Raw genomic sequence first — 15218 nt, forward strand, 5'->3', positions numbered from 1 at the left:
ACACAATTTTATCTTTAGTTTTCCTTGAAAATCCCTGTGGTTTGAAAATGCAGAAGTAACAATCTTCCAGATGACTGGTGGGCTGTCGCCAAATCATTGGAACAGCAAAAGACATGTTGTTATTTTTCCCCCTCTTCACGTAACATGTTACACAACACACGTGTGGTGCCCAATTTTTGTCTTGTTCACCCCCTTTATAGCCAAAATACAAGTAATATGCCTTTTTTACATTGTCTGCTATTTATCGACGTTGTGATTTCAAAGTTAATTCCCCACAAACATAGCAAAACTATTTGGAAAATGTTTACAGGAACGATGATTGCTATCCATTTAACACTATTACAGAATAACTAGTACCTCTCACAACACTTCCACAATCAGAACTAATCGCTAAATTGATCATTTCTTGTCTAACGATACAACAGCGACCGTATTTCCTCCTTTCCCTTAGTCAGTTTTGGCCAGATGTGACCTACCCTCCGTGCAGTTGCATAATACGGGTAATAAAACAAACCATCACTGGGTAACACTCATTCAACCCACAAAAATGAAAGTATGTTTCAAATGGTACCTTAAAAGAACGGAAATGCTATATAATTGTGTAAAAAAATCTACGTTAAAGAAAAGAACCTCTTTCCAAGTGGCTAGGTTTTAACACATTTTTATACGATTCGCTAACTAAAAAATATAAGTTTCTGAAAAAACGTGACGTGTAGGCACTTTTTCAATGCCATATTCGTAATCAGGACATACAATTTACATAAAAACAGTTATTCTTGTCCATGTTATGAAAACCTTATTGAATAGTGTTATTGTTCATGAGATGAAACACCTTCTTTGTATGAGCATTACTACTTGGTATGCTTGGAACAAAACTCGTTGGTTTTTCCAAATTTATAATGTTAATATGGTTTGATTTTAAACTGATAAGCAGTGAAACACATTCCTGACAAACATTACCTTCTACGAAGACTGTACATTTTAATAAATCTCTTGACCAACAAAATTAATTCATAATAAAAATCATCATTCACAGCAAAATCAAATGTTTAGAATAAAAATTTTTACATTACTGAACTATGGGAAAAAATGCTCGAAGAGAAAAGAATACGGGCACCGGAAGACTTAAAAATCAGAGACAATACGGGAGATTTCGGGAAATACAGGAGGGTTGACAACTCTTGCATATGAAATTCTCATATTGTTCAGGTCAACGATTTCAAACTACACTATTACTGCTTATAGATTTTGAAAAATATTTCAGTTCATTATCATTTTTCTGTTCAGAAATTGTAATATACATTAAAGATTCACTTTAGTATTGTGCTGACCGGTATATTCTGCATCCAAAATTCTATTAACATTTGAGTCAATGGTTTTAAACTATATCCAAGAACTTATTATTTGTGATCAATCGTTTTGAACTATATCCGAGATTTCCTCCATTTATAAAATGCAATTTGGATGCTCTTATCATGCTCTTGCGACTTCAATTCACTGATATTTCTGAACTCCTAACATTATTGCTGACTACTACTGAACTACAAATTTTAGATCCTCCTAACATTATTTTGTTCTTGGCGATTTTGAAGTATATCTTAAACTTTATCGTTATTTTTGTGCTCAGTAATTTTAAAATATCTCTCATGCCTCATTTACATCCATGAAAACATTTGTGACCAGCGAATTTAAAATACAGTCTGAGCCGTTTGGGTATGGATAATATTAATTTATTATTATGAAGCTATTATGATAGTAGGAAAAATTTATTGTTGGTTATATTATGATTAAACGATGGGAGTTTGCATATATGACAATCAACATTGCATAATCTGAAAGGACAAATGAAAATAATAGATGATTAAAATGGCTACCACAAATCAACAGTGGGCACAATGTTTTCTTTGGTACGGGATGCTAAATTTGAGTGTTAAAAGAGTTCAAAGGGAATTTCGACGTGAGTATGGTGTGCGTAATGTACCTAAATACGATTCCATAATGTTGTGGTATCGAACTCTTGTAGAAACAAGTTTTCTGTTAAAAAAAACATGCAGGATTCGCAGGCGAAACCCAGTACCGTACGAGAAGCAGCTATCTTTTGGCTTGGTCCCCAAACTCCCCAGATCTAACCTCTCCTGACTTCTTCATGTGGGGTTTTGTTAAAGACATTGTCTATTCACAGAAATCCAGGAACATTGATGATCTGAGAGTAAAAATTACTCAAACTTTTCAACAAATCACACCTCTTACGTTACAACGGACATGGGCTGAATTGCATCACCGTTATGAGTTGTGCAGGGTGCGCAATGGGGTCATGTTGAACTCTGAGGAATCTCCCATCTTTCAGTGTTGCATGCACAAAGTTTCAACAAATAAAGTTGATTAGTAAATGTTTTACGGTGTTTTTATTTTATCCATACCCAAAGGGATAGATACGAGATCTTTTTTTTTCTGTTGTGCTAGCCAGTTGTGAACTAAAACTGAGTTCCTATTAACATTTGTGGTTACTAGTTCTGCACTATACCTGAAATCCTTTTAACATCTTGTATTCAGTGGTTTTAAACTTATTCTTGGCATTGACATCCGCAGGATTTTAGATTAGCCTACTCTGAAATTCTCTTGCCATTTTGTATTCACCAACTGTAACAACTAAGATTTTTAGCATGTACCCTCAGAAGATTTGAACTAGCTATGTCCGATATTATTTTACTGGTTATAAAATACAACTGAATTTCTCTTAATATTATTTTGTGTTCACCAGTCTGTAGCTGCCCTAGTTATGAAGAAGGTCCAATTTAGCTTACTTGCGAGCAACGAAAGTAATGTTATTATGGGAACTTTAGGTTTCAAAAGTTTACTTTATGAATTCCATGTAAACAGGTTTTGTTTTAATAGAGATGAATTGTGATGATATGTAAGGGAGGTTTCCCACTGAACTAACTCTCAACGGCAACTGAATCGAAATTGACTTGTAGCTGCAGCTTAATTGTGTTAGATTCATGCCTGTCTCCACCAGAGCAAATTCTTTGGGTTTAGTGTCTGCAAATTCAATATAATATATAATATTTAGCTTGTGAGTACGATATTTAGTTCATACAAACTTCAACTGTCAACTGGAGTCATCAAAATACACAACATACTCTGTTATTATCAACACAAAAACAATAACTAAGTATATAATAGTAGGCCTAAGTATTCTTTCGTCCGAATATTAGGGTGAGACAAATGACAAAACAGACTTCGAGCTCATATAGTTACGAGAATCAATCCTAAGAACAATCGAAAGGAAACCTTAGCAAGAATGAAACATACCTCACTGCTGATTTAATGATGCCCTGTTTTCTTCCCCAGAAGGTGCAGTTAGGATATGCCAAGGCTTCTATGTAGTATTCTATAGCTCGATTGTGTGGGCATATTACGGAATCCACAATATCTAAAGAAAAAGAGACAATAAGAGTCACTTTAACATCACCATCGTCATCAATGTCGTCAATATCAGGATTTAGATCTCAGATTTATTTGCGTGGAATATTTTTCCAGCTTTTATACAGCAGTCACAGATTCCTACAATCGTACCGTGTGTATAACATTACTGAACATTTTGTCACCATTATTTTTTAACGAAAGATATGAGTTAATTTTTACATACAGTGGGTGAGGCACTTAAAACTAACATCTTAAATGTCTCCTATACTATTACTGATATTGACGAGCTGTTTTTGGTAGATTTAAAGGAATATAAGAACTCATATATGTATGTATTTATTCACACTGCAAATGGGTAAATACCGGTGGCAGTGGTAACTAATTGCACTAAATAATGGCAATTAATAAAAACACAATTAATAAAGATACAATTAATAATAATTAATAGTAGTAGTAGTAGTAATAATAATAATAATAATAATAATAATAATAATAATAATAACGAGCATCCCAAATTAAATGAATCACGATCACTTAAATAACAATTAAAGTACATATCATTTGTATCTTAACCCTAAGTTCGAGCTAAAGCCTACCAGTATGATATGTTCATACATGCACAAGTACCTTTCAGCACTACACTCATTTCGCTGTCAACTCACTCACTGCACTGGAACTACGACACATTTCACTAATACTATCCCGATTTCACTAACACTTCAAAAACATTTCACTGTTCAAATACTTTGCACTACACTATAAACTATAAAACTTCACTGACACAACACACTTCACTGACACAACATACTTCACACTTCACTAACACAACACGCTTCTTCAGTGATACAACACTTCAATAATAAAACATTAATTACACCCTTTAAATAGTGTGTATAATATACTACCGTTCCAAGCAAGCCGGAGATCTCACCCATTTAAAGTTTGAGAATAGGGTGAGGTCGTTTCGGGCCCAAGACCTCTAATCTGTAACCTATAGAGAACGAATATTAAGAAAAAAAACATTTTCAGCACAAAGTCTTATTATTTAATTGAAAAATAGCCTTAAGTGCAGCAGAAATTAAACTAAAGGAAACTAAGAATAATAATAGTGTTTATCACCATGTTTCTAATGCAAATAGTTAACGAAATATCGTTATCAAACTTTTATTCTTAAGATGAAATGCTTGTAAGATACGAGAAAAACAGTAACAGAGAGTGGTGATGTTATTTTATTTGCTGCATTAACAATAACAATAGACAGTGTTGGTGATGTTCTAATGTTTTTTTCTTTAATTCGGGTTTAAATAATTCCTGTACAATGTATTAAAGTAAGAGTACCTACAGTAATCTAATCGTAAGATAACTTTGCATTTTTCATACAAGGAAATTAAAAAAGAATGGTGCAAAAGTAAACTTTATTTATTCATAACTGAACGAACTTAACACAACTGTATTATATGATTATGAAGTACCGAAGTACATATGGAGTTTCAGTGCAGTAATTCTGCATTTCGATATGGAGAAGAATGGATAGAACGGAGAAAAATTATTCTCTCCGGCACCGGGACTTGAACCTGGGTTTCCAGCATTACATGCTGGCGCTTTATCCAGTGGCAGTCCCGGTGCCGCAGGAGAAAATTCTTCCCCGTTCTACCGATTCTTCATATGCATTTGGAAATGCAGAATTACTCCACTCAAACTTCATAAGTACTTCGGTTCATCATAGTACATGATAAAGCGTAAGTAATCACTTTGTGATTCAAGGCGGTGCCATGTTCCGTCGGACCCTTGCCAGTTAGTCACTCGTAATGAATGCACCTCTGTACTAGATCTGTCATTGGACATTATGTCTACTGTCACATACTGTCTTCGTGCTACGAGTTGTCGCGGGGAGTAGATAGGCGGGACGGGGGAACTTTACGCTACACTCTGACCTGAAAACTTCAGTCCACTTACTTGGCTACAAGGGAAGGGAGTCTTCGGTGTTGTCGCTATGACTGTCATTATCACATTTTTCAAAATTGCTGGATTATGATCTGTCCATGATAATAGTCTGTTTATGTTCCAGCCGTGTATATTAATTCGAATCTCTCAACAAAGCCATTAGCCCCACCGCCCCCATCCTCATGGACAACGAGTCTTCTAGACACATTTATGGTAGTCAAAACTCCCGTAACATTTTTATCGTGCCAGCACTTGGGAAACGTTGAATTGGTAGGCCTATCTATCCGCATCTCGTCCAGATATAAAATCGGTTTTTCCACTTTCCTAAGCTTTCTTATTTGTTGTAGATATCTTCACGTATTCTAATTTACATTGTTTTCCTCTTTTTTTTTTGCTGCACACTTCTTTCATCTAAAGTCCTCTTTCTTCAGTATTCGTCTTAATGTTGTCTTTCATTTCAAATCAATTTTCTCTTGTAAAAGTGTAGAAGTTTGTTGCAGTTTGGTATTTTTTTTACTTGTTATTTAACGACACTGTAATAACTACTATCTTCTTCAGTGTCGATTGAATTGATGATGGCGAGATGGCATTTGGCGAAATGAAACCAAGGATTCGCCATAGATTACCTGACATTCGCCTTCCGCTTGGGAAAACCTCGGAAAAAACCCAATCCGGTAGTCAGTGCAAGCGGGAATCGGATTCAATCCCGAGCGCAACTGCAGATCAGCAGGCAAATGCGCTACCTCCTGAGCTACGCCAGTGGCCCTCTTTCTTTTTCAAATAATAATTCTCAATTATACCTTTTTTGTCAATCTTCCGTCGAAGTCCTTTACATTTGCGTTTCGGTAGTCTGGACGTTTCCGTTTTTTTTCTCCCTCAGGTGTCGACAACGCACTTTCTTCTGTGCAGTCTTTCATTTCATTCCTTATACGCTGTATTGTTCTTGTGGATAGATTAGAGTACTTTTCTACCTTTGCTGTAGGTTTCGTAAGAGGAATGCAAAGGCACTGTTGTTCTCTTTCTTCATCACAGAATTATTTTGCACTTCTAATAATATTCCTTTCTTCGCTATAGATTGTCAATCCTTGTTTCCTCTTTGTCGACATATTTACAATAAACAAAAAACTGCTATAAACCTAAATAACAGTATACAATAATATAAATTCTATTAACTATATCATTATCAACACTATTAACACGAAAAGCAAAGGATAACTAAAGCAATACAAAGATTTGCGGTATACTGAAAACAATTGTCTTGTTGAAACTAATACAACACTACAGTAAAAACCCCACTATTATTTTCACAAAGTCGCAAAGACTCTTAGACACGTGCAGTAGATGTTTGTGAAACAGGAATATTGCAGTGAACAGCGCGGTGCGCATGAGCGACTGTTTCCCCTCCGCCCCGTCTAAGTACTTCCGGCGTCTTCTCCTGGCGTGACAACAGTATACTGTGACAAGGTACACGAGGGTAGGCCAATAAAGGGGAATACAGTAGGTAGAACTTAAAAATGAGAGGGATTCAATCCAGCATCGAAACTTGAATTTGGGATGGTTTAGTGGATAAAGCGCCAGCATGTAAAGCTGAAAACCCGGGTTCGAGTCCCAGTGCTGGAGAGAATTTTTCTCCGTTCTACCGATTCTTCTCTCACAGCTGTATTAACATAGAAAGACGCGTTAACTTTCAAGTTTTACCTGTGCACTACAAAAAGCTCCATTTGAGCCCCGTTGGTGACACGACAGATATCGAGGCAATACTTCAGTTCTTTCCAGACTCATGTCAGCATGTCCTCTGATTTTGATTCCACTGCTTTTGTGATGCGTCATCTCAGGTATTTGAGGTTCTGTGACATGAGGATAACAGACACGAAGTCTTTGGTATAGCCCACAGAAAGAAATCGCACGTTAAGTCTGGCGATTGCGGGAGCCAAAATGACATTGGTGAGTTGTTGTATCCTGCATGGTCGATCAAATGTTCTAGAAGGGTATTATTAAGCTCCCATAAGATACGATATACCGTGGACTATGCCATCTGTAGTTCCCTACTACGCCGCCTCGTTGATTTACTAGGACTACATTCGAACACGGCTCGTATCCTGTTTAGTGTATCTTCCGAAGTCTGTGGACGGATCAGACATTTCCTAGGACATAAACAGCCATTAGTTTCGAATTACGTCACCGAGCACGCAATGCAGTTTCTATGTGGTGCATTCTTATCAAATTCAACCCCAAAGTTTCACTGTTATTTTACAACAGCCCCTCGTTCGTGCAAATTCTATGACGCAAAATTCCTCTCGCTTGCTTCGATGTCACTATCTTGTATAGCAGAGAAGATTCTTCAATAAAAAAATAAAATTTTGTGCTGAAAATATTTTTCTGATTGATATTCATTCTCCATAGGCTACATCTGTGAGCTCTTATGTTCTTTTAAGTCCTTCGAAAACAGCTCGTCGATATCAGTAATAGTACAGGAGATATTTAAGATGACTATTTCGTTTATATGACGTCATTCCATTTTCGGTCAATGAAGTGTAATGAAATTTTTAATTCCAACCAATCATAGTCGTACATCGCGACAATTTCTGCAGCTCGATTTACCATTATCAATTTATCGCATGGTCGTTCTTTTGTTTAGTTAGTGTCGCCAATTGTTTCCACGTAAATCGATGAGCATGAATCCATTGTACTAAATGAAGTGCGTAATCCTGCTTCCACATCTATATCTTCATTTTCTAATTCCATGTCCATTGTATCCAAAGAAAATGACACTTCTCCATAACAAATGTTCATTTAATTAATGTATCAATCAGGTTATTTGTAATTAAGCTATAAAATGTTTAAATTAAATTATGATTTCAGCAGATAATGAAAACGTATTTCTGTTATAATAACAAGAGAAAAGCGCAGTACATGTAATTAACATTTTTAAACCTGTATTTCGCTTTTCTTAATTGGCATTACTGAATAACATTCAATTTCTTTATTGCAGTAATCGTTATTAATCTATTTCTACTTCACAATGTCTGAATAGGTTAAGTATTCATAAATATACAATTATTAACATTTTGTGAGCAAATTTTAGGGATATATTATTTGCATTTTTATTTTATTCACGAAATAGTCTTAATAAATGTCACTCGAGGTCTAAGATTGGATTTATTTGGGAAATCTCAGACCTCTTGTGACATTACTGTACGAGATAGTAGATAGTTTAAATGCTTATAACAGAATCAATGTTATCATGCAAACTTTGCACCTGTACAAAGTAACCCTGAAATCGAACCAAAACAGCACTGTCGGATTAATTTTATAATTTACATGACATAGGATTATGTATCTCAGGAAGTTATTATTGTAGGCTATATTAAAGAAGAAATTATAAGCATTAAGTTTACAGTAATTGTAACGGTAAGATAAGTTTACAGGTTTTCAACTTTATGTTGTAATTTTATCTTACCGTTACAATTATTGTAACCTTTCATAAACCAGCTACAATAAACAGAATGCAATATTTAACCACGTGGAGCCTCAAATATTCTTCAGAGACCGGATTACCGGGTATAATAGATAGAAAGCAAGGCATAGAGATCTTAGGTTATGGAGATTCCTCAGCTGAAAATGGAAGTATATGTAGACAGGGAGGTCCAGTACCTACATTAGTTAGATCTGATAGAAGGATAGACGGATCGGACAGACAGACAAATGAGTGAACGAACGGACGGATAGACAGACAGGTATTTAGTACAAACCTTCAACAGGAGTGAATGAAATTCCTCGGGCGGCAAGTTTCTGGAGACTAATAACAGGTACTTGGCAGCCAGGTTGACTCCAGCCGCCATTTACGTAGAAATCCACATGACCTGCAATATACATAAACTTCATGATTTATTTCTAAAAAAGTGGGTGTCTCATGACAAGAATGAATATGATGTAAGTATAAGAATATTAAAGACTTTAAAATTCATCTTGGATATATGGAAAAAGTAGACGGACAAAACAAAAAACAATAGTTTAACATTATAGCCTATAGGTACGTACAAAGTTGTTCACAACTAGAGCCCGGATCCTTAGATTTTAACCCATTTTTTTCTTTGCATATTAATTAGAAAATTTCAACATGTTTTGTGTTTTATATCCACAATATTGTAATGTGTGAATCTTATTGAATCTAAAAAGAGCTAAATCGGACTTTAAGACCTAAAAAAGGGTAAAACGTCCTTTTCAAAATCGATAAAGTAAATTCATATTTTTTTCTCACATCCATGTAGAGCTATCAGTTACTTGTAAAAATCGATAAAAATCAATAGATTTTTACACAGATCGCATGGGTTAATTTGCTGTAAATCTATTCATAACCTTCTAGCGGGCTGCTACAGAATACAGAAGAATGGAAGACAGCACTATCTGAAAAGAGACTGGGGTAAGATAGGCCAAGCCAAGTGTAACAATAGTTAATTTACCGAAGTTGGTTTTTTCTTGAACTGATCACTTTACGAACTTCTCATACATTCCATAGTGCTCAGAAACCAAATGCTCCTGCCGGTCAGACTGAAGTGGGGATTAAGTCATGTGGAACAATGACGTCATGCGCGACTCGAGAAAGTTTCAGAATTTGTATATCGTCTTAAAGTAACTTCTCCACGTGTGGAGATATCTTTGGATGTCTGAAGGAATAGACTCCAATAAGCAAAAATGGAAGGACAGTTGGAAGAAGAGCAGTTTGACTCAGGAAGGGAAAAGGTATGAGAGATGCAATTGGACTGCTACGAACAATCGACGAAAGATACCTAGATAAGAATAAAGAAGTGTATTTAGTATTTGTGAACCTAGAAAAGGTGTTTGACAGAGTGGATTGGAATAAACTGATGGACATAGTAAAGAAAATTGGCGTGGATTGGAAAAAGAGGAGACTGTTCAGTAACCTTTATATGAAACAACGAGTCAAAGTCAGGATAGGAGAAGAAATGTCAGAAGGAAACGAAATTGGAATAGTACGTCAAGGATGCCCTTTATCACCTTATCCTGTTCAACATCTACGTGGAGAATTTAGTGAAGAACTGTTTTCAGAACATGGAAGGAGTGATAGTAGGAGAAAGAAGATAAAGTGCATGAGATTTGCTGATGATATGTCGTTATTAGCAGAAGAGAAGATATACTACTCAAGCTAAATGACAGTTGTGAGCAGTACGGGATGAAGATAAATGTCAACAAGACGAAGATATGCTCATAGGAAGAAAAGTAAAGAAGGTAAACTTGCGAATACTAACTGAGGCAGCAGAGCAAGTGGACAGCTTCAAATAGGGCTACTTGGAGTGTACTATAAGCAGTGCATGAGCTGCTGCCAAGAAGTCAAAAGGAGAATAACAATGGCAAAGGAAGCTTTTAACAGAAAAAAGGAGCATCTGCGGATCTCTGAAGAAAGAACTAAAGAAGAGACTAGAGAAATGGTTTGTGTGGAGCGTAGCATTGTATGGGGCAGAAACATGGCCATTACGACGAAATGAAGAAAAGCGACTAGAAGCATTTGAAATGTGGATATGGAGAAGGATGGAGCATGTGAAATGGACAGAGAGAATAAGAAACGAAGCTGTGTTGGAAAGAGTGGGTGAAGAAAGAATGACGCTGAAACTGATCAGGAAGAGGAAAAGGAATTTTATTGGTTGGGTCACTAGCTGAGAAGAAACTGCCTACTGAAGAATGCACTGGAAGGAATGGTGAACGGGAAAAGAGTTCAGGACAGAAGAAGATAACAGCTTATAGATGACATTAAAATATATGGATCATATGTGTAGACTAAGAGGAAGGCAGAAAATAGGAAAGACTGGAGAATGCTGAGTTTGCAGTGAAAGACCTGCCGTTGGGCAGAACACTATGAATGAATGAAGGTAAAAACTCCACTCTGAATTAAAGTCACTTCAGAATTTTCATGCATGACTTTCTTATAACTTCATCAAATGGGACACTTCTTTTCTAAAGTAAGTACTACAGTCTTCCCAGAAGTAAGAGAATAGTTGATAAATTACATACATTTATAGAAACTATATACAGTATGCTTAAATCAGACTAGCCTATATGTTTGTTGCTATCAGGATATTATTATTGATATTGTGACAACAGAATTATGACATAGCCTACCTATTTAGTTTCGCTATTAATTTTTTTATGTATTAGTACAATGTAGTATCTAATCTTCTTTAATACAAATAATGTCCCCAATTTTGGAGAAAACATAAATGTCCTAATTTTTTAGCTAAAATTATGGCAACCCTACGATTTCTAAGCTGATTAATTCAATTCAACACGCACCCAAACTACAACACTAAATCATATTTATTTCTCGCTGTGTTACTAAAACAATTGAATTTTTCACAACGTTAGGAAATTGATATTTGAAATGTAATGTTATCAAGCTAATTCTGACGAACGCTGATAAAAATAAATTGCATTCAACGTAATAATTTACCTTACCAACTGGTCTTAAGATACCCGCTCCTAGAAGTGGTAATGTTGGTTTAGCATCTGTGTGCATTACTTCCACAAACAAGGCATCATCAGCATCGAGCTGCACTTCTTTCTTGTGCCCTTCGAATAGGAGCTGAGCTGGATCCAAACCTGCAAAATTGAACTTATTAAATCTGATTACGCCATGAAAATTTGGAGTGGAAAAACATCTTGATTGCTTTGCGAAAATTAATAACTGTAACATGCGAAAACCATAGTTACAACACTATTGTAATCCTGCGGCAATAATTGTTGAATTATTTCATATAATTTGTGTCTTCTCAGAGTTCAGAAAAAAATGCGCTCCTCAAACATGCTTGAGTATAGTATATAAGAAGTTCTAGAGGAAAAGTTGAAAGTTATTTGAAGAGTCCACTGCAAGAATGATGGATGTCACTTTCTTGTCGAAAATGAACCAAGACTACTGTCAATGCATAGCTTAAGACATAGGTTATAGAATGTACATACAGAGTTATATGGCATTAACACCGATAGTCATTGTCCAGTAATGATCGGAAAATCACAGTTAAGCTTTGAGCGCTAAGCATTTCAAACTTTCAATTGCTTCTCCTGCAGAATGAATTCCAAATGACATCCATCATTCTTGCAGTGGACTCTTCATTTATCTTACATTCTGGCAGCGGTGATTTCGCCATGAAGGATATGAGGATGATCCTACAGTTTTATTTCGTGCCTCTGAGGATAGAAAACATCTCAATTACAAATGTTGATTTTCAATACGTCTCGACTAATAATAACATTTAAGCTTTCACTTTCTGTCGTAAGTTGTCGCCACTGCACTGCTCAGAAATAATTTCCGAGGAAATATCTTACAGCAAACGGTTTTTTCTAACAGTGAAGTTAGTGGACAGGGAAGGGTGCGGAGGGCGGGGTGGGTATGACTTGACTTTAACCACGTTTGAGGATATGACCGTGTATCCTAATACTATGACCCTTCTTTCTGGTTGATGAAGATCCTGTCAGAGACTACAATAAAAATTTTCAAGTATCCTCATAGCCTTCTTAAATGCAGTTTATTAGTCATTTTAAAAGACTAGAATAAACGAAATAATAAATAATTTAAAATGATATAATATAAAGAATAAAATGAATAAAAAAACAAAATTACATAAAAATAAATAAAATAAGCTATAATAAATACAAGAATTAACAGACTTTCATATGACAGGACAGCCGAAAGAATATCTGAAGTTGTATTTCATCATTTAGAAGAATTTAACGGTAGCAAGAAACCAATTGCGCAAACGTACGACGGAGCATCGGTAAATATCGGGCAGTACAAAGGCTTAGAAGCCATCTTCGCAACTAAAAAGGGGAGGAGAATCGAACTTCACTACAAATAAATTGCCAGTTCCAGAATGGTGAGCCAAAGACTAACATAGGCCTACTTGTATTGATTTTGCATGCTCTTTTATTATTATTATTATTATTATTATTATTATTATTATTATTATTATTATTATAGTTTCAGTATTGTTCATCAGTCGACAATCTCATATCCTACCTACAAAAAATATCACGAGTCGCCATTAATTCTGAGTAAGATTTTTTTTTACGAGGTCGTTCAATAAAGACTACTCTTTTTCAAGCTAAAGATTGAAGTAAACGTAAATAAATGCACGTGGCATGATGGTTCCTGATTGGCTATTGGACGCACAACGCCTCCAAACTCATGCTTGTCATCTTCTTCCTCACATTAAAATAGTTCCTTCTAAAATAATAAAATGTATAATATACATGGAATACGAGTGAATTAAACATGCTTATAAGAACACTTTCTTACGATTTAAACAACATGTTTATATTAGTAATTTCAGACATTGCATGTTAAATCATTGTAACGTGTATTATAGCAACGCGCATGCGTAATAGGCATTAAATCCCTCCCAAGTTAACTTGCAGCTTCACAGAGCACATCAGCACAGCTGTATAACACAGTGCGAGATTCACTGTTGCCAACCTCAAATAATTTCTGTAGAATTAAAGAAATTCTCCACTCTTCAAAGAATAACATTTCATCACGAATCTACAGAAAAAGAAAATCCACTATTCCCAGTAGAGAAATAATAAATATTAACCCTCTGTGAGCATTTTACGGGTTAGTTCAATGAATGTGTTGAAATGTCTGCAATATATCAGACGGTGGCTGCCCTGCGTGCTCACTTGCTGAAAATAATGCGCCCTGGTGGCTGCTTTGGTAGCTAGCTTGCGATTGCGGAGTAATACATTTCGGTTCTGTTTACGTCTACTTCAATCTTTAGTTGGAAATAATTTAGCATTGCCGTCACCAGATAACCAAAGTGACTGCACATGCCATTTCTCGGTGTATGAGGAAACTACGTGCTTGGACCTATAAACACGTAAGATTTCGTTCCCCTTGTCCTCTTAGTAGAGCTGTAGCAGTGCATTGAAGTAGATGTGTGTGTGTGTGTGTTTTTCGCCTCTAAATTTACAATATGCCTGATTTTCGTGAGCAGCGTTGTGCAATACAATTTTGTGTTAGCATGAACAAAAAATGCTTTATTTTACAATTCATTTTGTCTTCAGATAAATCTAATATAATATAATGAAAATTTTAAGTTCAATCTATATGATTTATCTATTTTGCAAATGTTTATTTGCTGCAACATTGTATATAGAATATTAACGTTTTCGCCTTTTCGGCATCATCAGATATGTTAAGAGACACGTAATCTAAACGTTGAACAAATTTAACAAATGTACATTGTAATATGCATGACAAATATATTTTCATGAGTTTTATGTAGTATGTCTATAAGTAAAAAGGGTTATGTAGAAAAATTTTATGTAGAAAAAAATTTTAGGAGATATAAATTTGGAAGGTCGATATATTTGTCATGCATATTACAATGTACATTTGTTAAATTTGTTCAAGGTTTAGATTACGTGTCTCTTAACATATCTGATGATGCCGAAAAGGCGAAAACGTTAATATTCTATATACAATGTTGTAGCAAATAAACATTTGCAAAATAGATAAATCATATAGATTGAACTTAAAATTTTCATTATAAAAATGCTTTAGCCAATTATAGAAAACTGAGGAGAGTTTTCGTGAGTCTGTCATGTGCCGTTGAGCTTGTTTTGGATGGCCGACGAAGTTGTGAATTGCAGGGAGGAGAAGGTGCACCAGTTACAGCCTTAACGGAGACAATTAACACTGGGGAAGTTGCTGTTCTCACTGATTCACGTCTCACTGAGGGAGCTTGCACACATCCTGAACATATCGACTGACAGCGCTCATACTCTTTTAACCTGGTTCACAATAAACCGGGAACGGAAACAACGAGAACGAAAACGGA

At 35.5% G+C, this 15218-nt stretch overlaps 1 protein-coding gene across 2 annotated transcripts in view; it reads right to left on the minus strand.

Annotated features, from left to right (window-relative positions):
- The window catches only part of LOC138697932 (inactive pancreatic lipase-related protein 1-like), a 99845-nt gene that overhangs the window by 8018 nt on the left and 76609 nt on the right, over positions 1 to 15218 (minus strand). For both annotated transcript variants that reach the window (XM_069823545.1, XM_069823554.1), the window contains exons 6-8: positions 11842 to 11985; positions 9123 to 9233; positions 3313 to 3433 (exon numbers count right to left, since the gene is read on the minus strand). In XM_069823545.1, coding sequence (XP_069679646.1) covers positions 3313 to 3433; positions 9123 to 9233; positions 11842 to 11985 — 376 coding nt within the window. The remainder of the gene's footprint in view (positions 1 to 3312; positions 3434 to 9122; positions 9234 to 11841; positions 11986 to 15218) is intronic.

The sequence above is a fragment of the Periplaneta americana genome, chromosome 1 (genome assembly GCF_040183065.1).
Source record: "Periplaneta americana isolate PAMFEO1 chromosome 1, P.americana_PAMFEO1_priV1, whole genome shotgun sequence".
In the NCBI taxonomy this organism is placed as follows: Eukaryota; Metazoa; Arthropoda; class Insecta; order Blattodea; family Blattidae; genus Periplaneta; species Periplaneta americana.